Source organism: Pogoniulus pusillus, chromosome 1 (genome assembly GCF_015220805.1).
Source record: "Pogoniulus pusillus isolate bPogPus1 chromosome 1, bPogPus1.pri, whole genome shotgun sequence".
In the NCBI taxonomy this organism is placed as follows: Eukaryota; Metazoa; Chordata; class Aves; order Piciformes; family Lybiidae; genus Pogoniulus; species Pogoniulus pusillus.
The window spans coordinates 23954873-23982429 of NC_087264.1; the positions used below are offsets into that span (position 1 = coordinate 23954873).

General features: G+C 51.0%; 1 protein-coding gene across 1 annotated transcript in view; it reads right to left on the bottom strand.

Moving 5' to 3' along the window:
* Positions 1–26962, bottom strand: part of TTC9 (tetratricopeptide repeat domain 9) — a 31470-nt gene extending 4508 nt beyond the window's left edge. The window contains exons 1-2 of the mRNA XM_064144027.1: positions 26550–26962; positions 4239–4421 (exon numbers count right to left, since the gene is read on the bottom strand). Of these exons, the coding sequence (XP_064000097.1) occupies positions 4239–4421; positions 26550–26916 (550 nt within the window). The 5' untranslated portion in view covers positions 26917–26962. The remainder of the gene's footprint in view (positions 1–4238; positions 4422–26549) is intronic.
* Positions 26963–27557: the final 595 nt, after the last annotated feature.

Genomic DNA, 27557 nt, shown 5'->3' on the forward strand with positions numbered 1-27557 from the left:
CATGTAAATGTTAATGAAGACTCCATCTCTCGGTGAGGAAGAAGTGATCTCCTCCTGCTGGTGTGGAAGCAGCATGTAAGTACCTCTCTAATGTGAGTAGATGCTGGCAAAGCTGCAATGGGCACATGTCTCCTGGCTTTTATGACCATGACTGTATCCTTGGTGCATTGTCTCCTCCTGCCGTTTTGAAGGTCATTGCTGCTTCTCCCTGTAGCTTCAGAGCCCAGTTGCTTGTCTGCTGTGTGGGCACCATAGCTTGGGTTTTGTTCCCAAGACTACTAAGTTGCAGGAGCTGAAGAAGGCATCTCTTGAGCTCAGCTGTAAGCCCACTCCACGCAGCATAGCAAACCTAACTTGTGTGTGTAGTCTGCGTGATGCCAGAGCGTGAGCTTTAGTGCAAGGCCAGCAGAGACTACCTGCAAGTGTTTGATGTGACCAGGCCAGCTGATGGTCTGGCCTCAGTCCCAGCCAGTATGTACCTCAGTGATGCCGAGTCACTGACACAAAAGACCTGCACAGGGCTTGAAGGTCAGTCATAGGCTTGGCTGCCCAAGCTGTACTGGTCTCTGGATGTGAAGTTTGTGGGGGCTGTATGATTGATTTGCACAACTCAGCAATGGCTTCTCTCTCCTTTAGCAAAGAGGGCTATACAATTATCTTCTGCTATTTCCATCTGCTCTTGTGGGCTTTGTTCAGAGGTAGCATAAGAAATCAGGCCAAACTCAACCTTAACCTTCAACAGAGAGTAAATAGCCATGAGGGATTTGCTGTGCTGACAGCCCTTTAGAGCAGTAAACCCCTTTGTTAACTAATTCCTCTTTACCACTAAAAATCTCACCCACCAGGGCAAATAACTGCCAGTGATTTGTGCCCAAACCATTCCTTGCTAGAAAAAAAACACATACACCATGACTGTAATAATAATAGTAACCAAGTGCTTTTACCACTGAGCCCGATGAAACCTCCCATAAAGGGAAGCAAACACCTTCTGCAGATGGAGACTCCGAAAGTGGGCACACTGACTCACTCCAGGTCATGTAGAATCATAGAATCAACCAGGTTGGAAGAGACCTCCAAGCTCATCCAGTCCAACCTAGCACCCAGCCCTAGCCAGTCAACCAGACCATGGCACTAAGTGCCTCATCCAGGCTTTGCTTGAACACCTCCAGGGACGGTGCCCCCACCACCTCCCCAGGCAGCTCATTCCTATCACAGTATCACAATGCCAATCACTCTCTCTGCCAACAACTTCCTCCTAACATCCAGCCTAGACCTGCCCTGGCACAACTTGAGACTGTGTCCCCTTGTTCTATTGCTGGTTGCCTGGGAGAAGAGGCCACCTCCAGCCTGGCTACAATGTCCCTTCAGGTAGTTGTAGGCAGCAATGAGGTCTGCCCTGAGCCTCCTCTTCTGCAGGCTGCACACCCCCAGCTCCCTCAGCCTCTCCTCACAGGGTTCGTGTTTCAGGCCCCTCCCCAGCTTTGTTGCCCTTCTCTGGACACCTTCCAGTACCTCAACATCTCTCTTGAATTGAGGGGCCCAGAACTGGACACAGTACTCAAGGGGTGGCCTGAGCAGTGCTGAGCACAGGGGAAAAATAACCTCCCTTGTCCTGCTGCCCACATTGCTCCTGAGCCAGCCCAGGATGCCATTGGCTCTCTTGGCCACCTGGGCACACTGCTGCCTCATCTTTAGCCTACTATCTATCAGTACCCCCAGGTCTCAGCCACTCTGTCCCCAGCCTGTAGTGCTGCTTGGGGTTGTTGTGGCCAAAGTGCAGAATCCTGCACTTGGCCTTGTTCAATCTCATCCCATTGGCCTCTGCCCACCCATCCAGCCTGGCCAGGTCCCTCTGCAGGGCTCTCCTACCTTCCAACAGATCAACACCTGCTCCTAGCTGGGTGCCATCTGCAAACTTACTGATGCTGGACTCAATCCCCTCATCCAGATCAATAAATATATTGAACACGTACTTCTTTATACTGTCACCTAGTCCCTACTGCTGTCTTTTAACACTGCATCCTTCCATGCTCTGTGTATCCACCTTTTTTCCCCTGAATACTCTTCAGATGTTCCATAATCACAAATAAAATAGTGAAACAGTAGCCTTGAACAATACCTAATAATAACAGAGAAGAGTCTCTGATGCGGAGCTGAAGGCCAGAACTGCTTTTTGTATACGTTGAGGGCCTTCAGGGATGTTTTCTGATGGGTTTTTGCAGCAGGCTGTGGTATCTGAAGCTGCTGCTGTTGAATGAATCATTATTTATTTCAAGGAGCAAATGTGGGATACAAAATAAATGGTATTGGGGTGGAGGGAGGCACAAAAACACTTGTTTTAAAAGTAGAAGCATAGTGGTTCACCTAAAAGGACTTTTTTACTCCTGAGCCTAGCCAGAACCTCAAGGTTAGGGTAACATCTTATTTTCCATGAACTATTTATCTCTTGCATGGGCTTTTCCATTTCCTGGTTCTGGCAAGAGTTGAAAGCAGAAGGGCATGATGTAAACTAAAATAGGCTAAACTGAGCTTTTAAGCACATTTGCTCAGGGGGTGTGGGGTACACAGCTGTGCTGTCAGACTGCCTGGAGCCCATGGCCAAGCGTGGCAGATGGGACCAGGCATCCTTACAAGAGGTGGAAGAGGAAGGAGATCCTAGCACACTCTTGAGTGCACCCTCCCTGGTGCTCTCTCAGGACACAGCCACTGCAGAAGCCCTACAAGGACAGTTTCTGTAGGACATCAAGAGCACTCAGCTCAAACAATCTCCTTTGCTTGCTCTAGTTCAACGACCATCAGCTCTGCTGTGCTCTGCAGTGCTCTGCAGGACATAGGCTCGCTCTTGTTTCATGTCCAGTTCTCACTCTTCCCCTCAGTTTTGGGTGGAAGACCTGCTCTGTGGGGGTTCTCCTTGAACATACCTTCCATATTGCTGCCTTGTGATTTTTTCATTCCATTATTTTAGCAGAGATTGTGTAAATGACAGTATGGTTTTATCGCCTTACAGTTACTTGAACAATAAAGCATCATCTCTTCATCATGGCCTTCTACTCACCTTCTGGTTGCTCTAGAAAGGCTAATTCATTTTGCTGTCTCAAAATGAATTCTGGGGGTTTGATGCATGGGTATTTGATCAGGCAAGTGGCCAATTTCATGGCAAAAGTCAAAGCATCCTAATGTATGCTCTGTGAGTAAATATCTGTCTCTGATCAAAATAGAACACTAACCCTTTACTGAGCTGGTGCAAAGCAGGGATCACAGGCTCACAGGATGTTAGGGGTTGGAAGGGACCCAAGGAGATCATCCAGTCCAACTCCCCCTGCCAGAGCAGGACAATGCTATCTAACACAGATCACAGAGGAACACATCCAGACAGGCCTTGAAAGGCTCCAGAGAAGGAGACTCCACAGCCTCTCTGGGCAGCCTGTGCCAGTGCTCTGGGACCCTTACAGCAAAAAAGTTTCCCCTTCTGTTGAGCTGGAACCTCCTGTGCTGCAACTTACACCCATTGCTCCTTGTCCTATCCCAGGGAGCAGTGAGCAGAGCCTGTCCCCTTGCTCCTGGCAGCCCTCAGATACTTATGAACATTTACCAAATCCCCCCTCTAAGTCTTCTCCAGACTAAGCAGCCCCAGGTCCCTCAGCCTCTCCTCATCAGCCATGTCCTCCAGTCCCCTCTTCATCTTCATAGCCCTCTGCTGGACCCTCTCCAGCAGATCCCTGTCCCTCTTCAACTGGGGAGCCCAAAACTGAACAGAGTATTCAAGATGAGGTCTCAGCAGAGCAGAGTAGAGGGGCAGGAGAACCTCCCTTGATCTGCTGCACACACTCTTCCTAACACACTCAGGGCTGGTGAGGATTGCAAACAGTCTCTTGGCTTTGCTAGGGAGAAAAAGTCTTTTTTTTAAGGAGTCGTAGAATGTACTGCACTCTTGCTCACCCTTCTTTCTTCTTTACCGATAAGCTAGGGATGGCAGGAGAGGCAGGATCCCCTGCACAGACACACGCGGAGCGCTCCAGCGGCACTGCCGCCTGGCCGCGGTGCCGCAGCCTCGGCAGCGCTTAACCTCCGGGCACTGCAACGCACTGCGAGAGCGCCTGCAGGGGAGCACAGCTAAGGACAGTGAGTCATGCTCATCCCTGTGCACATCAGCACACTCGAATCAGGGACAGGCTATGTCTGCTGAAAAGAATTGCGACAAGTGCCTGATGCAGAGCCCGTCCCCGCTTCCCCCGTACCTGTCGGCTGGCGGGATCTTGCCTCTTTCAGGTAGTAGAGAGCCTTGTTGAAGTCACCGAGGTGGTAAAAGGCCACTCCTGATCGATAGAGAGCCTTGAAGTTCTCGCCTTCTTTCTGAAGCACTTTGAGACAGTACTCCTTGACTCGCTCGTAATTCACCAGCTCAGCCTGGAGCAGGCAGGCTGCAGGGGACGGGGATGACAGAGACAGACAGAACATTAGTGCCAGCGGCGTATTTCTCCCTGCCCCGCAATCCGCACGGGGCAAAAGGAGCGGTTTAGGTGAGGGAAATGACTCAGTCTCGTAGCTCACAAAAGGATGCAGGCAGAGGGACTGTTTGCCGAGCCCGACTGTTCGCAACTTAAACTCCGACGCTTCTGCTTTTGCCCTTGCAAAGAGCAGGGATTGTGTTTTCTCCGGGGGGGTGGGAAGGGAGCTGAGAATGTAAACAGCTTCTTTTGTAGCTATCGCCTGGCAGACTGAGGGCTGGAGCTCAGGAAAGTACAAAAAGGCAGTCAGATCTCTGACAAGGAAAAAGGGGAGCTAAATTACATCAAAGTCTGTTACTTGTCTTAATCCAAGGCTGCCAACATTTACAAACAACCTTTTATTCGGGAGGTCCTGTAGGGCGTTTTGCTGTAGGGGAACAAGGTGCTCTGCTCTGCTACAACCTGCTGCCAGCAAACCAGAGGCACATGGAGTTGCAAGACAGGGAGCAAATATGTGAAGTTCCTCCCCGGAGGTCAGTTCTGCTGATTTCCTCAAGGAAAAGGCAAACACAGGGAGGAAACTGTGTGCTGAAGGATAGCTGTTGCACAAATGCCATGGGGCTGAAGAAAATCCCCATAGTGAGCTTCCCACAGCTGGGAGTGAAAGGGGAGATCCTTGAGGCATGCTTTACAGCTCCTGCCTTACTGTTGTGCTTCCTCTGGCAGGTTCAACTTTGTTAGGCATACTGGGCATTAAAAACGGGGAACACTGACAAGAACAGAGCATGGTGCAGTCACAGTCTTTGGGGAAAATGAAGGAATTTGTGGTATCCACAGGCCCCTCTGGTTCTGCAACCCAAGGCAACTTTGGAATTGACACACTCTGGGGAAAGGCAGAATGTTGCTGCAAGGATCGGTTCACAGGCTGGCAGTGCCAAGGCATGGAGAGAAATTTCCCATGGCAGGTGGTGTCACTCAGCATGTTTCTGGCAAGGAAACTCACTGCTCCTGGAAATCCAAGTCATCACAGTTCAGGTGTCACCAGTGAACTGCCAGACTTCAATTTTTGCATGGCAACTGCAATCTCTGGCTGAGAGGATGCAGTGCTAGGTCAGGAATAGGATATAGTTCTTGATTCCCTTCCCCTGAACCCCTAAAAGTAAGCCCTACACCCTCCTCACATTTTGTGAGCAGGAAATTGGCTAAATGACCTCCAGAGATTCCTTTCAACCTAAATTAGCCCAAGCCTGTGATCGGTGAGCAGGGGCAGCACACATGTCTAACCCAAGTATGTGTTTACAGCTTAAATAGCTAACTGGGAACAACCATAACCAGGCTTTTACCAGCACAGAGCTGATGGTGTAGATATGTTGAGTAATGACTGGAGCGTGTCCAGAGCAGGGCCAGGAGGATGCTCAGAGGGCTGCAGCAGCTCTGCTGTGAGCACAGACTGAAAGAGTTGGGGCTGTGCAGGCTGCAGAAGAGGAGGCTCCCAGGTGACCTTCTTGTGGCCTTCCAGCATCTGAAGGGACCTCCAAAAAAACTGGGGAGAGACTTTTTAGGCTGTCAGGGTGTGACAGGACTGGGGGGAATGGAGCAAAGCTGGAGGTGGGGAGAGTCAGAGTGGGGGTGAGGAGGAAGTTGTTGAGCATGAGAGTGGTGAGAGGCTGGAATGGGTTGCCCAGGGAGGTGGTTGACGCCCCATGGCTGGAGGTGTTTGAGGCCAGGCTGGATGAGGCTGTGGGCAGCCTGCTCTAGGGTAGGGTGTCCCTGGGCATGGCAGGGGGGTTGGAACTGGCTGCTCCTTGTGGTCCCTTCCAACCCTGACTGATTCCATGACTGCAGAACTAGTCCTGCTGCTGGTACATTCGGTTGAGTGGTGCAGCAACCAACAATGAGAGTGATGGACTCCTAGCATGTATTAACAGCTTCTGCCGCCAGAGTGCACAGGTATTGCAAAGGCATCTGGTTGCTCACTATTTTATTGCCAGTTTAAAAGCACATATGTTTCTAAAAGCTTAGAAGCACTTCCTTACCCAGAGTTTGTTCCTTCCTACTTGTCAAGCATTGATTTTTCTCCCTCTGTTCCTAATGGAGCTTGAAATGATTGTGCCTCGTTTTCCTTTGTTTGCCAAAGCTATTAAAAAGATGACTGTGTAAATTTGCTACCAGCTTCACAACCCTTGAAAGCAGATTGCCTTATCTGCTGACCAGTAGCGTGTCCAGCAGCGGCAGCAGCACTCTGCACACTGCCAGTCTGATCCAGCCTTTCATCTTCTGTGAAACTGACTTCCAGAACAACTGTAGTTCATTTACTACTTGGTATTGCCAGTCTACAGCTACCTGAAGGGAGGCTGTGGCCAAGTGGGGTTGGGCTCTGCTGCCAGGCACCCAGCAACAGAACAAGGGGACACAGTCTCAAGCTGTGCCAGGGGAGGTCTAGGCTGGATGTTAGGAGGAAGTTGTTGTCAGAGAGAGTGATTGGCATTGGAATGGGCTGCCCAGGGAGGTGGTGGAGTCGCTGCCCCTGGAGGTGTTCAACCAAGAAAAGCCTGGATGAGGCACTCAGTGCCATGGTCTGGTTGATTGTCTAGGGCTGGATGCTAGGTTGGACTGGCTGAGCTTGGAGGTCTCTTCCAGCCTGGTTGATTCTATGACAAGCAGCCTATTCACATCTATTAACGTAGTAATTCCATGTTAGACTTGTTTTATGGATTGATTTGAAAGAAAAAAGCTCTGCCACATCCTGCCAATACACAAAGCCAAATGGGCTTCAAGATATCCAGCTGGGGTCTTTCGGTGACTCGCCCTCCCAGCAAAGCTTCTGCAGGGCATCCCCAGTAGCTGTGCACATGGCAGAGAGCAGTCAGTGCCACATGGCTGGCAGGGGAGATGTGTGTTCAACCGAACAAAGCGAGCAGATGGGCGTGCAGGAAACAGTTCTGCTGGAAGAGTTGGTCATTTGGAGAGCCAGGGTTGGAAGTGGCTCTTGGAAATGAACCTGGGGGGAGCATCTCCTGTATAAATATTCAGAGGTGTGTGCTTGCAGTTCTTGGTGGGCTGGAGTGATCTTAATAGGCTGTGAATCTATACAAACACCGAGGCTGTTAGTAATTCAGCTCTCAGATGCAAGAGACATCAAGTCCTTGTACTTCCTACCCAATTCAGCCAGAAGAGAACTGTTTTGGAAGCTGTGTTTTCCTGACCAGACACGCATCTTTGACTGGGAGTGCTTATTTACCACAGCAGACACCTCATTGCTTGCTTTCTTACTTCAGAACAGGTCTCCAGCAAGCCCTTCCGAGGAACAGAGCACACTCAAAGTGATCAGAGACATTTTTTCTGCTCTTCCTCCTGCTCTCTCAAAACTGAAGGGGCTCAAGCCTGCACAGCACCATCTCAAGTAGCTCTTTGTCAATTAGAAGGGTGCCCTTTACTTGCAGATGAAATCTTACAGGCAACCATTCCCTGCAGGTCTCATTGCAGGGGGACTACATCTCTCCAGTTCTAAATGCAAGGAGTCCTGCTTCCCCACAGCATGTGACAGTTACCCACCATGCCTGGTTATCATTCTCAATTTAGCAGCTGAAGTATTGTCTCAGTTTAAGCAATTAAACTACTAATTTTTAAAACCTGTAGGTCACTCAGTGATGAAGAACCCCTGTCTGCTCTAAAATAAACTGTTCTCATAGAATCAACCAGGTAGGAAGAGAGCTCCAAGCTCAGCCAGTCCAACCTAGCACCCAGCCCCAGCCAAGCAACCAGACCATGGCACTAAGTGCCCCAGCCAGGCTTGGATTCAACACCTCCAGGCACGGCGACTCCACCACCTCCCTGGGCAGCCCATTCCAATGCCAATCACTCTCTCTGACAACAACTTCCTCCTAACATCCAGCCTAGACCTCCCCTGCCACAGCTTGAGACTGTGTCCCCTTGTTCTGTTGCTGGGTGCCTGGCAGAAGAGCCCAACCCCACCTGGCTACAGCCTCCCTGCAGGTACTTGTAGACAGCAATGAGGTCTACTGGGTGTGAAAAGCACTAAGGGGAGGGGGAGAAGGTTAATGTTATTACCTCCAAAGGCAGGACCCTGTTGTCCATCATGCTCTTTGGTTGTCGATGTTTAAGTAAGGAAATAGGAAGGTTGGCTGATTTTCTTCATAAGAGCAGTGTTAGGCCTAGATTTCTGTGCTTTAATTTGTGGACCAAATCTATGCTAGCCAGTTCCACGAGTTACAGCAGTCTGAGCAATGTAATGCAGGTCTGGTACCAGTAGATAACTGTACCCCTAGAGCAGATTTGTGTGGCCCTACTCAGGACAAGGTTAGGCAAAGCAAAGACTTAGAGCTCCTGTAGAGCACAAAATATATCCACACCTATAACCTCTCTCACTAGCAATGGTGGGATGAAGTAACCAAAATCCTAGCAACTGAGGGGTTTGTCTTCTGCTTCATTTCACCTTGAATTGCTGGTCAAGCGTCAGAATAGGATGCCCAGAGAGGTGGTGGAGTCAGCATCCCTGGAGGTGTTTAAAAACCACTTACACATGGCACATCAGGGTATGGCTTAATGGCCACAGTGGTGTTAGGTCAATGGGTTGAACTCAGTAATCATGAATGTCTCTTCCAGCTGAAACACCTTTATGATTCTATGAGTTAATTTTGAACTGCTGAGTATCTTTGAGGAAGAGAAGTAGGCTTGACAGGTGCTAGTGGGAAGGGATCCATGACAGCCCTTTTCTTCCAAAGGTTAATTACCTCTTTGTCTAAGAAATGGTGTTACATTTCCATACTGTTTTCTGTGTGAATGCCTCTGCAGGTTACGCAAATAGCCCAACTTGGCCCAAACTTTTGGCTTCTCCTTCTGACTGAGCCAAGTTCTAAACCTGGAAGTAGGACGTAAGGGTCTTAGAATGGAGATGTGATCAGTTATCAGGAGTCTTGCCCACCTGGGAGATTTCCCCAAAGGGTAAATCTGCATGCCAGAACAAGTCTCCAGTCACAGTGCACACCTGTGGCTAGATTCCTGCTGTAGGCAAGGCTCAAGGCTCCTCTATGTTAGAGAACACTTAAGAGTGAGCCACATTACTCTGCAAATAGCACTGGTGTACCCCTACCCTGTAGCACGTTCCCTGGGCTCAGCCAGCACACTGACAGTCAGAACAGGACTGCTGCTGTTGCTCTGAGGCATGAGAATGCCCTTGCCCTCCAGGAACACTTTGGGTTGGTAGTTGAGCTCCTGTCTTGCTTGCTATTTGCTGTCACCCAGGGAAGCCAGGGGTGCTGCCTATTTTTATGATTGCCTTGTACCTCCCACTGTAGCAGGCAGCTACTTGTAACTTCAGTCTTTCAAGTTTTTGGATTAAAACTATTCCATGTGCCACGTCTGCCTTTGCAAATGTCAGCCAAGACTGTTCAGGTGTTTTTGAAAGACAGGCGAGGGAAACATAACTTCTTTGTACCTTGCTGAAGATCTCTGGTGACTGCCTCTCTGGATTTGCCTCATGCCTACTCATCACTTGGCTTTGCAAGATGAAATCTGGCAGGTATCATTTGTGTCAAGCAGGAGCCTTCTGTCATCACTGGGGTAATCTATAGCAGGCCAACTGATAATCTTCCAGAAACAACACCTCTAGAGTAAGTACAGCATATAGAATTCTGAAGGCATGCTTTAGACTATAGAATCATAGAATCAAGCAGGTTGGAAGAGACCTCCAAGCTCATCCAGCCCTGGCCAATCAACCAGACCATGGCACTAAGTGCCCCAGCCAGGCTTTGCTTCAACACCTCCAGGCACGGTGACTCCACCACCTCCCTGAGCAGCCCATTCCAACACAAACCACTCTCTCTGCCAACAACTTCCTCCTGTGAAGAACTTCCTCCTAACATCCAGCTGAGACCTGCCCTGCCACAGCTTGAGACTGTGTCCCCTTCTTCTGTTGCTGCTTGCCTGGCAGAAGAGACCAACCCCACCTGGCTACAGCCTCCCTTCAGGTAGTTGCAGACAGCAATGAGGTCTGCCCTGAGCCTCCTCTGCTGCAGGCTGCACACCCCCAGCTCCCTCAGCCTCTCCTCACAGGGCTGTGCTCCAGGCCCCTCCCCAGCTTTGCTGCCCTTCTCTCAACACCTTCCAGCACCTCAACATCTCTCTTGAATGGAGGAGCCCAGAACTGGACACAGCACTCAAGGTGTGGCCTGAGCAGCGCTGAGTACAGGGGCAGAATAACTTCCCTTGTCCTGCTGGGCCTTGGAATGGGCTGCCCAGGGAGGTGGTGGAGTCGCCATGCCTGGAGGTGTTGAAGCCAAGCCTGGATGGGGCACTTAGTGCCATGGTCTGGTTGATTGGCCAGGGCTGGGTGCTAGATTGGGCTGGATGAGCCTGGAGCTCTCTTCCAATCTGGCTGATTCTATGATACTCTGGAAAACACAGGATTGATGCTTTCATGGTGCTGCCTCAGGGTACTATTCAAGCATTTGATTAAGACATTTAGATATCATCAAACAGGCTTTGTTCTCGTATCTCCTTATACAGACCCACAATAACAGCAGACCAGGAGAGTCTGATACTTCTGCTACTTGAGAAGTCTTGGCATCTTTCCTGGTGATGCTTTTAGATGCTTTAAGAAACCGTAGTGATAGCTTCTGTTTTGATTTTAAGTGTTTGGGAAGAAATTTTATTGTAACATAACAGCAACAATAACAAGAAGGGGAAAAAAAAGCAAGAGGACTAGAAAAAAAATGCCTTGGAACCGACAGCATTTTCTAACCATGCCACTAATGGATGCATCATTACTCTGCATGCTGCAGTCTGTGTAAATGGCACTTGCAAAAAGCACACGGAGCTTACAGCATCCACTGGAAGCCTTAAGAGGGATACCATTACTACATAAGACTGAAAAAATGAGCCATGCAATTTAAATTACCATTGCCTTCCAAACCAAACGAGATAAAATGTGTCCCGTGAGATGACAAGGGAAGGGTTAGCTTAGATTAAAACTTACCTCGGTCTTAACCTACTGTGAGTTAGATGTGCAGTGTAAAAAGATCTGGACTACTGGCATGCTCTGCACATTTCTCTGAAGCTGAAGTGATTGATCTTCAGCGTGCAGGCACTGCAGGCTGCCTGTGGATGGACCAGCCCAGTTTTAAACCTGTGTTGAATTGTCAGTCTGGATCGGTGCTAAAAGGAGATGTATAACACATGGGAATGGAAGAAGCCTACACCAGGAGAGCAGAGCAGGGGTAGTAAAGCATCTCTGTCTGCATTAAGAATCATAGAATCAACCAGGTTGGAAGAGACCTCCAAGTTCAGCCAGCCCAACCTAGCACCCAGCCCTGGCCAATCAAACAGATAATGGCACTAAGTGCCCCAGCCAGGCTTGGCTTCAACACCTCCAGCCACGGCCACTCCACCACCTCCCTGGGCAGCCCATTCCAATGCCAATCACTCTCTCTGACAACAACTTCATCCTAACATCCAGCCTAGACCTCCCCTGGCACAACTTGAGACTGTGTGTGCTGTGCCTTTCAAGAATGTAACCCAGCATTCCTCAAAAGAGGATGCTGAAAGCATTAAAAAATTGATTTGATTTTATTCTTCCCTAAGGAATTGCTGCATGAAGTTTCACTACTAGGCTAAGAGACTAAGCAGGAGCTGTAGTTTCCAAGCAATCTCTTCCATGAAATATTTCTCTTCTTTCTCTATAGTCCAAGCTTGCAATCAAGTAGGATATTCTGGCTTCTCACCAATAAAAAGATAACTACAGAGAGCTTGATCATATCTGGCAATAATCTGATTAGCTGATTCCTAGTTCCCAGATGACCTTAATGGGATGAAATGGGAGTATAAGAATGCCAGCACAACTTCCCAGCCAGTGGCTTTCCTCTCTAAGTACCCAAACCTCCTAACTATCCTCATACGTTTCTGCTAGTGTGCAAGAGTAAAACCCAAACAGCATGACAGGTTCACATTCTCCACAGGGAGAGATTGGTGCAAAATGAAGTGAGGATCCACAAATACTTCAAAAGCCCAAAGCAAACCACCTCTTCCAAGCTGCCTCTGCCTCAACTTGTAGACCAATACCAGCTCTTCCTCCCCATTCTGCCTTCTTGGCCATGCTTTCATCCCACTGCCTAGCATGGCCTCCTCAGTTTTCTGCTGCTCTCAAGCTCTTCATTCCTGTTCTGGAAGAAAGACTCTGACTTCACTGGTCCAATTAGCTGGTTTAGGAGAGACACTAGGAGTGCCTAAAATATGCTGATGTTTCCATATATTAAAAGGTATCTAGTACCTGCATCCAGTTCTGGAGTCCCCATTACAAGAGGGATGTGGAGATGCTGGAGTGTGTCCAGAGCAGGGCGAGGAGGATGCTCAGAGGGCTGCAGCAGCTCTGCTGTGAGCACAGACTGAAACAGTTGGGGCTGCTCAGTCTGGAGAAGAAGAGGCTCCCAGGTGACCTTCTTGTGGCCTTCCAGCATCTGAAGGGACCTCCAAAAAAGCTGGGGAGGGACTTTTTAGGCTGTGAGGGAGTGAGAGGACTGGGGGGAATGGAGCAATGCTGGAGGTGGGGAGAGTCAGGCTGGAGGTGAGGAGGAAGTTGTTGAGCATGAGAGTGGTGAGAGGCTGGAATGGGTTGCCCAGGGAGGTGGTTGAGGCCCCATGGCTGGAGGTGTTTAAGGGCAGGATGGCTGAGGCTGTGGGCAGCCTGCTCTAGGGTAGGGTGTCCCTGGCCATGGCAGGGGGGTTGGGACTGGCTGCTCCTTGTGGTCCCTTCCAACCCTGACTGATTCTCAGATTCTCAAAGGAGTTGTCGAGGCTGTGTCAGGCTTTCTGTGGCTGCCAACCCACCCTAGACTCTGCTCACTGCATGCCTTAGAGTGCACAGAGCTGGTAAGAAGGAAGTAACAGCAGGAGCGCCCTACTGACTGTGAAGTTTCAAGGTGCTGTCAAAAGGGACAAAGGTGACAACGTGACATAAAATCAGTCTCAGGAGCTGGCACACCGCAGTGCTTTTACCTCGGGTGGCAGCTGGCAACACGAAATCTGAGATCCTGCACTTTGGGGCTAGTAAGTTTTGGGGTTTTTTTTCCAAAATTTGTGAGCTTGCAAGCTGGAAACAGCCAAAGAGGAAAAGGATGTGAATACTCAGCACTTCTGAGCCCATACCTCGAGTACTGTGTCCAGTGTTGGTCACCACAGTACAGGAGGGACACTGAGGTGCTGGAGTGGGTGCAGAGAGGGGTGATGAGGCTGGGGAGAGTTCTGGCAAGCATGGCCTGTGAGGAGCGGCTGAGGGAGCCTGGAGAAGAGGAGGCTGAGAGGGGACCTTATTGCCCTCTACAACTACCTAAAAGGAGGTTGTAGTGAGGCTGGAGCTGGTCTCTTCTCCCCAGTTACTAATGCTAGGACAAGAGGAAATGGCCTCAAGTTGCATCAGGGCAGGTTTAGGTTGGCTGTGAGGAAGTTCTTTCTTGAGCAGGTGGTCAGGCACTGGCACAGGCTGCCCAGGGAGGTGGTGGAGTCACCATCCCTGGAGAGGTTTAAGAGGAGAGTGGCTGTGGTGCTTGAGGCTATGGTCTGGTGCTGAAGGCTGCTGGGATGAAGGTTGGCCTGGCTGATGCTGGTGCTCCTTTCCAACCACAGCGATTCACAGTGATGAGTTGTGCTGAGGGCTTTGGTTTGGTCAAGGACCTGTCAGTGTGAGCCTAATGATTGGACTCGGTGAGCTTGCAGGGCTTTGCCAACCTAAGAGACTCTGTGAATATGCTAGGGGATCAGGGGATGACAGTCACTTATGTGACATGTTTGTAGACAGGGAAATGAGAGTCTCAGAGAAGTTTATTCATAAGTCCAAACCAGTTAGCAGTGGTTCTCAAGCATGAAGAATGTACTATTTCCTTTAGAGTTTTTATCCCTGCTAATACAGCAGAGAATGTTCTGATTAGTTACATGTCTAAGCCTTCCCTTCTAACCTCATTAGGTTCTTTAACTCCATGATACCTTCTGGCACTGTACTCCAAGCTAAGCAGCCCTGGGGTTAAAAAAAATTAGTTTGTATTAATCTACTAATTTAATTTACCCCCTCCCACCCCAGGAGCCAAGCCCATGAGTGGCCTCAGTCTCAGCTCCACTGCAGTAGCCAGGGAATGTGCAAAGGGAAATGAATACATTTCCTTTGTACTTCCAATATAGATGAGGATCTTATTTCCTTGCAATATGAATGCACTACTGTGTCTTAAGCAATTAATCACCACAGAGCATTTAAGAGGATAGTAATCTAGGATTTGCATTGTGCTAGTATTAAAAAATACGGTGACTGAAGGAGCTGAGGCTTATTTTTGGGCCATGCAGCTTGATGGCAAGAAAAAAAATCATTGCTACAGGCACGGGGCTGAGATTCTGATTTGTTTCTTTCTGGAGAAGAATAAAAGGTGCCTTTGCAGAACAACAGCTAGGGCTGGCTCACCATGGCTTTCCAGAGCATTGTGCAGCCTCTTTGCCACATCATTCTGCTTCTGCAAGATCATCTGGGTAGGGTGACAACCTTGCTGGGCAGCACCTGTTCATGAGAGGCTATGGCCATTGGCATAGCCAATATGGCATGGATTTATTCTCTGAAAGTGGGGATGAAACAATCTTTCTGCCAGTTCCCTCTCTAGGAGCAGGAATGGGGCAGAGAAATGTGAATTCTCACAGCTGCTTCTCTGCAGCTGGCTGAAAGAGCATTCTTTCCATCAGAGAGATGCTTTTTGCTCAAGGGTGAATTTGTAGATTAGATGGTGACTGTAGGGATACTGAAGCACACCAGAGGTAGACATTTGTTAGTGACATAAGCCCAAGAAAGCACTAAAGGTCTGACATAAAATTTCAAGTCCTAAACACTTCCTCTGCTTTTAATTTGCTTCCAGGAGTGAATTTCCTCTCTCTGAACTGGGGAATATGCAGGGGAAAGGATACCCTGCTGCTTATCTTGTATTCTGCTCTCCATCTGCTTCAGCTAGCAGTAAACAGTTCTGCTGTCCAGAGTTGAGAGTTGAGTCTTTCAAGTTGGAAAGGACCTTAAACAAGCAGCATCCAACTGGGCTGATCTGAAATCAGTCTTTGTATGTTAGGCCAAGCCTTACAGATGAATCAGAGAGGTAGTGAATTTTCACCACTGCCCAATAAGGTTCTACCATGAAGGGCCTGAACTCTCTTGCTTTGCATAATAAGATGCCTTGTAGCAAGGGAGATACTTCTCTTGAACTTTCTGAAGTAGAGGATAAGCTCTTTAGATACCTCACCAGAGGTATGAAAACTAACAGGTGTAACCAGGGCATCAACAGGAGCTTTGGAATCAACATTTGAGTAACACTGCTTTGGTGGCTCTTTGCTGGTCTTCCTTCAGATATTACAGCAGAGATGGGCACTGAGAACAGCCAGGAAGAGAAAGGAGGTCCAACCTAGTCTAAGTTCAAACGAATCTGGTACAACAAGGTGCTATGGGACAGAGTATGGGAACAGAGAGAACAGTAAGGCTTTGCTGGCAGAACAGAGGTGAGAGAAGCCTTGGAAGGGACAAAATTTTGTCTAGGAGGTAAAAAATTGTGACATAACCACACTGCAACCGGGAGAGGAGTAGAGGAATTCAAAGGGTAAAGGCAAGACCTGCGTAAGCCATGTGAACTCCTGAGCTGAGGAACGTGCCAGGACAGCTGGGTGAGCAGGGCAAAGCCGAGGAGAAGCAGGTGCTGCTGTCCAGCCTATGAGCCTCGGGGCAACGGCATGGCAACAATTCTGGAGAGTAGGGAGAAAGGAGTGGGTCTTGAAGTAAAAATCTTGACCTTGGCTCCTGCCTATGGATAGTGCCAGATGGGTTCTGGCACGTCAAGCTATGGCAGCTGGAACAACGGTCCTTAGCTGTCACTCCTGCCTCGGCCAGTGTACCACAGGCACACAGCCACCTCCAGGGTCCTATCATCAGCCCCCAGGGCCGCAGAAGGGAATGTGCCTGAGCTGAAGCCACCTTCAGCAATTCAGCAAAGCTTCCAGAAACTGCACTGATGCCACAGCCTTTGTCAAATAGAACAAAACAGTAACACTCCATGCCACCACCAGATCTACCTGCATTCATCTGTCAATGTCCTAAGCTCACCAATTCCCATCCAAGGTGCACTGCAGGAACAAACAAGCCAGACAGATTTCTGGGCAGCCCTTAGCAGCAACTTTCTAGTTAATTATAGTTAATATTGACTCTTTCTCAAATCATTTTTCAGTCCTCAGTATTAGTCACTGGTATGGTTGCCTGAGCAAGCTGAAAACAAGATTAATAAACAGTTGTCTTCCTTCTGTATCAGTTTTTCATCCGTGAACTGAGAGAACGAAGACAAAAATGAACTGTCAATATATTTTACTCCCTTTCTTCATTTTGTTTGTCCTTGCTGCATGTTGTTTTCTGTGAGGTAGCACAACAGCAAGAAACTGGGAGCTGGCAATATTTAGAACTCCCCTTTTCTTTATTCTGTTTACTTTGACTGTTCCTTTCCTCACAGCAGCCTCTTTATCAACTGCATGTTTAGATCTCAGCCTAAAATCTGTGTGAAAGCTTCTGCTCACCCTCCATGCTTGGAGCATTGCTTAGGTACTTCTACTGTGAGAAGGACACCACTGAGGAACAGGGGGTGTGCTGCTGAAGCAGTTCTAGACATAAGGCTGGAAAAGCAGGTCTGCACTTGGGTTAGAAATGTCTGTGTCTGAGCTCAAGTGAACGGGAAGAAGGATGCTCCACCTGCTGAATCATGCAGAGGTGGCCCAGGTCTCAGATAAGGAGGTAACCATGGAGCTCAGGAGTGCATTTAGCAATAGATTGTGAACCAGACTTGCTGCTGACACTAGGTTTTGCTGAACCAGCTGAACCATCTTCAGCACAGCGCTGATGGAAGTCTGTAGAGGTGTAAGAGGCTGTGACTCAATGGAGGAAACTCTAGGCCAACATTTCAAAGGAGGATGGAGTAAAGCTGGCAGGACAGGGTGCTACAGAACTCTCAAAGGACATACCAGTGTTCTCAAGGCAGAGAGCAGCCAGTAAGGAAATCCACTACTGCTCTGCTCCTGAAGCTTGCTGAGTTTTGATATTTCCTGCTTTGTCTGCCATAGACTCAACTCTGCTCACCACGGCTCCTCTGGGCAGGCTGGCCAGGGAACCTCTACCTTCTCAATAACCTCTTCAGGTGAATAAGGTCAATTGAGACAGGCTGCTCCTCATGCAAAGGGTAGGGAATTAAACAGATGGCAAAAGGGCAAAGAAAATTCACCACAGCTTCATGTTTAGAAAATCTTTAGAAGAACAGTGACATATACAGAGGAAAATCACAGAATCAACCAGGCTGGAAGAGACCTCTAAGCTCAGCCAGCCCAACCTAGCACCCAGCCCTGGCCAGTCAACTACTGTCCCATCCAAGCTTTGCTTGAATGCCTCCAGGCACGGCGACTCCACCACCTCCCTGGGCAGCCCATTCCAATGCCAATCACTCTCTCTGACAACAACTTCCTCCTAACATCCAGCCTAGACCTCCCCTGGCACAACGTGAGACTCTGTCCCCTTGTTCTGTTACTGCTTGCCTGGAGAAGAGCCCAACCCCACCTGGCTACAGCCTCCCTTCAGGTAGTTGTAGGCAGCAATGAGGTCTGCCCTGAGCCTCCTCTTCTGCAGGCTGCACACCCCCAGCTCCCTCAGCCTCTCCTCACAGGGCTGTGCTCCAGGACCCTCTCCAGCCTTGCTGCCCTTCTCTGGACACCTTCCAGCACCTCAACATCTCTCTTGAATTGAGAAGCCCAGAACTGGACACAGCACTCAAGGTGTGGCCTGAGCAGTGATGAGCACAGGGGCAGAAGAACCTCCCATGTCCTGCTGCCCACACTGCTCCTGAGCCAGGCCAGGATGCCATTGGCATCTCCTGCCTCTGCAAGAGAGATGCTGTCAGACATGTATCACTTAAACCAAGCTTGGTGGCAGCTTGCCATCTTTTCTCTTCCTCCCTCCCACCCCTCAGCATCTGGATGTATTGCCATCCCATCCTCTCTCTGAACATGGAGAATTTAGTACTTCAAAATAAAATGCAACAAGATATTGTAGTTCATTACAATGGCTTCAAATCCCACCTCTTTCCTAAATGAAGGTCAGGATTTTGGCCTATCACCAAAAAAAAACCAACCACCCAACCCACACATAGTGATCTGTGTTTATTCCTTGCTACAGTTGCACCTACCTGGAGTAATACTTTCATATATATCTTTTTGGGTGCCATGGACAGAGGCACTGAGTGCAGCCTCAGCAAGTCTGCTGAGCACACCAAGCTGTGTGGTGCAGCAGCCAGGCTGGAGGGCAGGGATCCATCCAGAGGCACCTGGACAGGCTGCAGAGGTGGGCACAAGCCAACCTCAGGAGGTTCAACAAGAGCAAGTGCAAGGTCCTGCAGCTGGGTGGAGGCAATGCCCCAAGCACAAATGCAGGCTGGGCAGTGAGTGGCTGGAGAGCAGCCCTGAGGAGAGAGACTTGGGGGTGCAGGTGGAGGAGAAGCTCAACAGGAGCCAGCAGTGTGCACTTGCAGCCCAGAAAGCCAAGCAGAGCCTGGGCTGCAGCAGCAGAAGTGTGGCCAGCAGGGCCAGGGAGCTGATTCTTCCCCTCTGCTCTGCTCTGTTTAGACCCCACCTGGAGTACTGCATCCAGTTCTGGAGCCCCCATTCCAAGAGGGATGTGGAGATGCTGGAGTGTGTCCAGAGCAGGGCCAGGAGGATGCTCAGAGGGCTGCAGCAGCTCTGCTGTGAGCACAGACTCAGAGTTGGGGCTGCTCAGTCTGGAGAAGAAGAGGTTCCCAGGTGACCTTCTTGTGGCCTTCCAGGATCTAAAGGGGGCCTCCAAAAAAGCTGGGGAGGGACTTTTGAGTCTGTGAGGGAGTGACAGGACTGAGGGGAATGGAGCAAAGCTGGAGGTGAGGAGGAAGTTGTTGAGGATGAGAGTGGTGAGAGGCTGGAATGGGTTGCCCAGGAAGGTGGTTGAGGCCCCATGTCTGGAGGTGTTTGAGGCCAGGCTGGCTGAGGCTGTGTGCAGCCTGCCCTAGGGTAGGGTGTCCCTGGGCATGGCAAGGGAGTTGGAACTGGCTGCTCCTTGTGGTCCCTTCCAAGCCTGACTCGTTCTGTGGTTCTGTGTCTCAGCAGGCCTGTCAAACAGGACACTCCTGGGCACCCTGGCTGAGTAGGTGCATCTATGCCAAGTGTCAGTAAGGTCCTTCCTCTACCAGCAGAAGCACAAACCACCTCCTGCTCTGTCTGCTGCACTCCTCTCTTCCCTGTTGTGTGATGCTCTTACAGAGGCTGTTTTCTGTTGATGCAGCACATAAAAAGCCCTTCACATCAAGCAACAATCCAAGCCTGCCTGTAACACCCACAGCACCATGTGTCCTGGTAGAGTCTGTACTTGCTAACAGTTATATACTGGGGTGGGATTTGAGCAGAGAGTCCTTGTGAGGAGGCCTAGTGGGTGGTCAGCAGAGACAAGCTGCACCAGCTTTTCTGGTGTTCAGACTTTGGGGGCTCTGGTACTTGGATCAGGTGTGAGAAGTACTGTCGCTTGTGCTTCCCAGTGGGCCTCCTCGCCAAGCCTGTGCTGTTGGGCGACACTGGGAAATAGTGCTGACAGCACAGCCCAGGGCAGAGGATGCTGAGAGCTTGCTACATTGCTTGAAGTGACACGCTTTGTGGCACTGTCACTGTGACCTTTAACGCAGTCATGACAGTACCAGTGCATAGTTCTGCCACTGTGGGAAGCCAAACCTCATTATCCAGGCTGAAACTGGCATCTCATGTGGCTACATTTTGTTACACTCTATGCAGCTGTGTGTGCCCTCCTGACGTGACTCCTACAGCAAACTAAACGTACCTGAATGGAGTCATAAACATGTTACATTCCCTTGACATGCACATAAACTATCAAAACCTTGGGGTGCTCCCAAGAGCTCATAAATGCAGACAGATCATAGAATCAACCAGGTTGGAAGAGACCTCCAAGCTCAGCCAGCCCAACCTAGCACCCAGCCCTAGACAATCAACCAGACCATGGCACTAAGTGCCCCAGCCAGGCTTGGCTTCAACACCTCCAGGGATGGCGACTGCACCACCTCCCTGGGCAGCCCATTCCAATGCCAATCACTCTCTCTGACAACAACTTCCTCCTAACATCCAGCCTAGACCTCCCCTGGCACAACGTGTGGCTGCGTCCTCTTCCTCTGTTGCTGGTTGCCTGGCAGAAGAGCTCAACTCCACCTGGCTACAGCCTCCCTTCTGGTCACTGCAGACAGCAATGAGGTCTGCCCTGAGCCTCCTCTTCTGCAGGCTGCACACCCCCAGCTCCCTCAGCCTCTCCTCACAGGGCTGTGCTCCAGGCCCCTCACCAGCCTTGCTGCCCTTCTCTCAACACCTTCCAGCACCTCAACATCTCTCTGCAATTCAGGAGCCCAGAACTGGACACAGCACTCCAGGGGTGGCCTGAGCAGTGCTGAGCACAGGGGCAGAAGAACCTCCCTTGTCCTGCTGCCCACACTGCTCCTGAGCCAGCCCAGGATGCCATTGGCTCTGCTGCCCACCTGGGCACACTGCTGCCTCATCTTCAGCTACCCTCTACCAGCACCCCCAGCTCCCTCTCTGCCTGGCTGCTCTCAGCCACTCTGTCCCCAGCCTGTAGTGCTGCTTGGGGTTGTTGTGGCCAAAGTGTAGAATCCTGCCCTTGGCCTTGTTCAATCTCATCCCATTGGCCTCTGCCCACCCATCCAGCCTGGCCAGGTCCCTCTGCAGGGCTCTCCTGCCCTCCAATAGATAAACTGAATGGAAAGGTTTGGTGAAGGCAATAGTGTTGGGTAGCACAGAGATTAGAACTCCAGATCCTGCAGCACCCCTCCTTGTTCTCTCCCTGGTTCCACTCCTCCTGCCAGGATTAGCTCTTGCATTTCTGCATACTTAGGGAAACCAGCAGAAGTTTGCTTATCACACTGCAACATTCCCTCGCCATAAAAGAACTTAAAACTATGCTTACCCTAAGCATTTTGCTGCTTTGGAATGCTCAGGACTCATTTCTCCCTGCAGAGCAGACCTAGTCCTTTTGGTCCTGTACACTTCTAGCAGTAATGCTGGGGTGAAAGAATTGTGTTTAAATGAGAGCAACGGTTCCACTTGCAGGAAAATGATCCCTACCTGCATGCAGTACACAAAGCATTTAAGCTTCTTCTAGATGCTGTAGGAACAGACAGAAGACTAAGGCCTCCTGAGGGATATTTGGCCAGCCTGCCTTTCCGCAGGAACTCTTCACATACTCATCTCCTCTCAGAAGGACACAAACCACTGACTTGGGGGAAACTCATGCACCATCAGCATGAGATTGCTGTCCCTGTTCTTTACTTTCAGTAGGGCTCAGAGAGGCAAAAAGAGGTCAAGTGACTTCCTCAATGTCAGAGACCATCATGAGTCATAAAGAAAGGGCGGCTGCCTTACAACGCTGCATTCATTCCACAGGGCTCTGTGCTGCTGCTAGGGTTTTGCTTTGCCCACCCCAGGAATTTCTGGGAACCCTGACCATGCTGCTTGTGGGTTTGGTGACAGTTATCAGAAAGACTGGTGGGGCAGTGGAAGGGCCATGTGAGAATGCAGCAGCACTGGCTTTTGCAGATGTCAAGGGGAATTCCCTCGAGGCAAAACTCTTACAGCTTAAACTGAAGCACAAGCCAACCTCAGGAGGTTCAACAAGACCAAGTGCAAGGTCCTGCAGCTGGGTGGAGGCAATGCCAAGCACAAATCCAGGCTGGGCAGTGCCTGGCTGGAGAGCAGCCCTGAGGAGAGGGACTTGTGGGTGCTGCTGGAGGAGAAGCTCAACAGGAGCCAGCAGTGTGCACTTGCAGCCCAGGAAGCAACCAGAGCCTGGGCTGCAGCAGGAGCAGTGTGACCAGCAGGGCCAGGGAGCTGATTTTCCCCCTCTGCTGCGCTCTGCTGAGACCCCACCTGGAGTGCTGCATCCAGTTCTGGAGCCCACATTACAAGAGGGATGTGGAGGTGCTGGAGTGTGTCCAGAGCAGGGCCAGGAGGATGCTCAGAGGGCTGCAGCAGCTCTGCTGTGAGCACAGACTGAAAGAGTTGAGGCTGTGCAGGCTGCACAAGAGGAGGCTCCCAGGTGACCTCCTTGTGGCCTTCCAGCATCTGAAGGGGCCTCCGAAAAAGCTGGGAAGGGACTTCTTAGGCTGTCAGGGAGTGAGAGGACTGGGGGGAATGGAGCAAAGCTGGAGGTGGGGAGATTCAATCTGGAGGTGAGGAGGAAGTTGTTGAGCATGAGAGTGGTGAGAGACTGGAATGGGTTGCCCAGGGAGGTGGTTGAGGCCCCGTCCCTGAAGGTGTTTAAGGCCAGGCTGGAGGAGGCTGTGGGCAGCCTGCTCTAGGGTAGGGTGTCCCTGGGCATGGCAGGGGGGTTGGAGCTGGCTACTCCTTGTGGTCCCTTCCAACCCTGACTGATTCTATGACTCTATGAGGCCCAGTTACTAACTTACTGAAGGAAACGTGAGCAGCACTGCCAATGGCAAGCAGTGAAAATCCAAGGTTGGATTTACAGCCACAAGAATTTAAAACCTGGCAGATTTAGGATCCTTTGAAATGGGCTAAATAGTTTAGTTAGTGGAGTTAGCCCCACAGCTCTGCAACAGGGAACCTCAAGAAAACATGCTGAATATTGTGGGGATCTGATTAAATACAGACACCTCGCAGTGGGAGGACTGCCCCTTGAAGATGCTCTACAAAAGAAGCAAAGCTAAAAACCAATTTGTGTGCACGTTTGTGCCTAAATTTATGTTCTGCAAGGCAGTACAGGCTCTGACAATAGCTTAATATAACTGACAGGTGTTTCTAAGATAATAATATATTTGATCAATGTTTATAACTACCTGAGGGCTGGTCGGGATGAGTGGGACAGGCTCTGCCCACTTGCTCCCGGGGGTAGGACAAGGAGCAATGGGTGTAAGCTGCAGCACAGGAGGTTCCAGCTCAACACAAGGGGGAACTTCTTTCCTGGAAGGGTTCCAGAGCACTGCACAGGCTGCCCAGAGAGGTTTCTCTGGAGCCTTTCAAGGCCTGTCTGGATGTGTTCCTGTGTGATCTGGTTTAGATAGTATTGTCCTGCTCTAGCAGAGGGGCTGGACTCGATGATGTCCTTGGGTCCCATTTAGCCCTTAACATTCCGTGAGCCTGTGAATATTTGTCTGCATGCTCTTTATCTAATCACTGGGACTTAAACAAAAAACCATCAACCAGCCAACTCCAGGCTTCACCCATGAGACTGCCCCAAATCCCCTTTGGGTGTGCATTTATCACCTACTTATTTGGCTAAATATTTTACTTCCTTGTAGCTGATGCTTCTCTTCTGACTGGGATGCTGCACCCAAACAAGTGTGTGTGTGCCGCTGCATTTGTGATGCAAAGCGGCTGTGACAGGTAATGTGTGGTGGCCGCAGGAGAAATGACAGCGCAAAAGCAAGGGTGAGTCTCTTCAATGCTAAACTAGAAGAGTAAGCAGAGGTGCTAAAAGAACTTGATAATAAGGACACTCACCGGGTGTGCATCAGAGCTAAACAAAAAAAGGGCTTTCTCCAGAATGAACATGTACTGCTGTAACGCTCTTGGCGCTAGGCAGATCTGTTTGTTCTACAAACGGCTCCAGGCATCCATTCCACGCTCAGAAGCAAAACTTCCTGCACCTCTTCTCCTCCCAGTGTCAAATAACACCGCCTTCAACTCCAACGCCTTGCTGCCTCTGTGCAGAGAAACTGATGGCTTCTGCTGCAGCACACTTAGAAAATAAGGTCCCACTGCTGCACCTCTTGAAATCGCTCTTAGAAAGGTACACTAATTATTATGACAGTTCCGGGGGAACTCCCTCCTGCCTCTTCCCTTTAGACAGCACTCTCAGATCCTCCTGCTAGAGACAAAGCTCTGGGATTGGGCTAGAAGCAGCAACACTGCAATTCCAGTTCTACTGCACACTCCCCTCTGTGACATGCAGGGCATTTTGCTGCTTGCAGGCAGCCCAACAGACACACGAAGCTATGCTTTGATGAGACAAATGCTGTTCTCTGCTCTGTGCGTGCCATCTTCTGAAAACATGTGACAACCGTCTGTGCAAAACAGCAGCGTGCCCTGCTGCGAGGTTATCCCAGGAAAAGCAGTGCTTGCAACTCCAGGGTTAATGATACTCATCTCCTCCCGTGTTCACACTGGTTAAATTTAGGGAGAAATCTGTTCAAATCTAGGTTGAAGATGGAGCACGTTTCTCACACTGCGTTTGCTACCACTGATGAGATCAAATACAACCAAAGAAATCCCCTGCACAAACCCAAAATGGTAATAAACAAGCTGAACGAGGACCACTATGCAGGACATCTGTCAGCAGGAGCAGCCACATTTCCAGCAGGTGTAACCTGTGCACTCAGCAAGAAGTGCCACAGGGGCAAATCTCATTTCTCTCTCCCACTTCATTTACCTTCTACCTACCACATCTCACTTGTCTGTTGCAGAGAAATTGCCTGTGAGCAGGTTTACTTTGACCCCAAAAACTTGACAAGCTATATTGCTCGGAGTACTACAGGCTCTTTGTATAACCCTGCCAATCTAAGTGATCCTTGCCAAATACAATGGATCTTAATAAACCTGTCAAGAAACATTTGGAGAGACAAAGTCACAGCTGTGGTACCCCTCTGGAATCTCACCTGCCTCTCCCTTTATGCAATTTCAACAGGCTTTTGAAGGATGAATATTTGAAAACAGATGAAAGGAGTCTAAATTGTGCCCCCCGTTACATCCCAAAAGGCACGTCAAGTAGAACAGATTGTCATGGATTAAGACAAGAGAAGATGCTGGCTTGGTGTTTCAAACCATTTGCTTTATGTTGCATCTTTTTCAGCACTAAACAACAGGAGAAAAGCTAACCAACTCTGTCTAGGAAGCTGAATGCCAAGTGATGATGACAGCTGACGCGCCAGTGTCCTGGGTTTCGCCATTTTTCCCCCCCAAGGATATAAAGGCTAATGACTAACCCTTCATCCTTCCGGAAAACAGAACAGCTTTATTAACCTTGTCATCTTCTGCACCTCGCCCAGGTTATGAACTCTCTCTTCCCTGTGCACAGCTAGGCACGAGGTTTTGCTTCAGAGATGTTTTCAGGCTTGGAAAGGAAAAATCCATGCCCCGCTAGGGACCAAAAATAACCTCCGAGCCTGCAGTTCTCACTTGGGTACAGCTTCTTGAAGTCAACAGGAGCTCCGTCTCTATAAAGGACTTCAGAATCAGACTACAAAGTAGTTAAACCCCCCACCCTTCCCCTCCACCTTCCTGCAGCACCTCTTCTAAACAGATGGCAGGGAGCAATGGGAGTGATGATCAAATGCCTACTGACCACAGTGGTGACTGGCAGCTATCGCAGAGGCAGTGCTGCTTTCAACTTCCATCTCTCAGACGCCAAAAAAAAAAAAGCTTTTTATGTCTATTTGGAGCTATTGCAGTGGCACCCAAACCCTTCCCCTTCCTTACATCAAATGTGGTAAAAGGAGTCTCTCTCTCTCTGTAACACTGTCAATTACAGGCACCAGAACGGGAGCTGTGGTGAAGGCACTGAAGGACATCTCGGGCTGAGGGAAAAAACACAGCATGCAATCTTGGCCACTTCCCGGGCCACAATTGCTTCGAGACTGAGCATCCCACGTACTCGCCGCTGCCTTCTCTCCTGTTCCTCGGGAGAAAGACGACACGGGGATTCACCCACCGCCGGCGGCCGGAGAAGCCCGGGGAAGGGCTGGGGGGCCGCAAGGCTGCAGGGGAGCGCCGGTGCAAGGAGCGGCCTGAGCGAGCCCCCGAGGCAGCCGGGCCCGAGCCGTGCACCGGCAGCACTTCTGCGCCAGGCGTGAGAACCAAAATAAAAATGGAAGACAACGGAAGGAAAGGGATGGAACGGGCTGAGAAGTGCGGCAGGGCTGGCTTGCGGAGGGGGAAGGCAGCGTGCCTGGCCAAGGAGGGGGACCCCCCGCCACCCCGCGCCCCGCTGACCTGCCAGGCTGTTGTAGCAGTCAACCTCGATGGCCTCCACCGCTTGCCGCTGCTCTTCGCTGAGCCCAGCGGCGGCAGCGGTGGCGGCGGGAGGGCGCTGCCCGGCCGGCTCCTGGCTCAGCAGCAGCAGCAGCGCCTTGAGCTCCAGGAGGGCGCGGTGGTACTTGCCGATGGCCTCCCGGAATTTCTTGTCCTTGTAGCACTGCGCCCCTTCGCTCTTGAAATCCAGCGCCCGCCCGATGAGCTCGCCGGGCTCCGCGCTGCCCGCCGCCGCCCGCGGCTGGGTTCCCCCGGCGGGGCCGTGCCCGTCGCCCGCCCCACGGCCGCCGGCGTTCAGCTTCCCCGCCGCCGGGTTCGACCGCTCCATGGCCGCGGCGCCGCCCGGCTCCCGCGCCGCCCTACGCGGGCGATCCCGCGGCGCCCGCCGCCGCGCTGCCGGCCTTGCCCCCGCGCCGCTCCCCGGCTCCGCCGCTCGCTCCCATCCTCCGGCGGCCGCCGCTCCTCCTCCCCAGCCCCGCAGCCCGCGGGGCGCCCGCCTCCGCCCGCCCCCGCCCCCGGCTGCCCGCCGCAGGCACTGCCGCCGCCCCACCGCTCTGCCGCGACCCCCGCCCTGCGCCGCGCAGTGTGGGGCGGCGGGGACGAGGCCAAGGTCCGGGGACGCACCGGCTCTGCAGCCTGCCCTCCGGCTCCCCAAAGTGGCCGTTCCCACCGACCCCCAGCTGTCCTCCTGCGCTTCCTCAGGATGGGATCCCGCCAGCCCCTGGCAACCCTGTCCCTGCCGCTCCCTACACCTTGCCCACCTGTACCTTAGGGTCTTATCTCTCCCTTTCCTCTCCTCACTCCAGTTTCCCTCCTCCTTTGTCTTTCCAAGATCCCACCAGCGGCCATCCTTTACCCGCACCTGCTCGCGGTCCCTCACGGTGTAAGGTGCTTAGGTGGGTGCAGCCCGCGTTGCTGGGCAAGCAAGCACCAGGCAAACAAGACGGTGGTGTCCTTTGCATTGGGGCA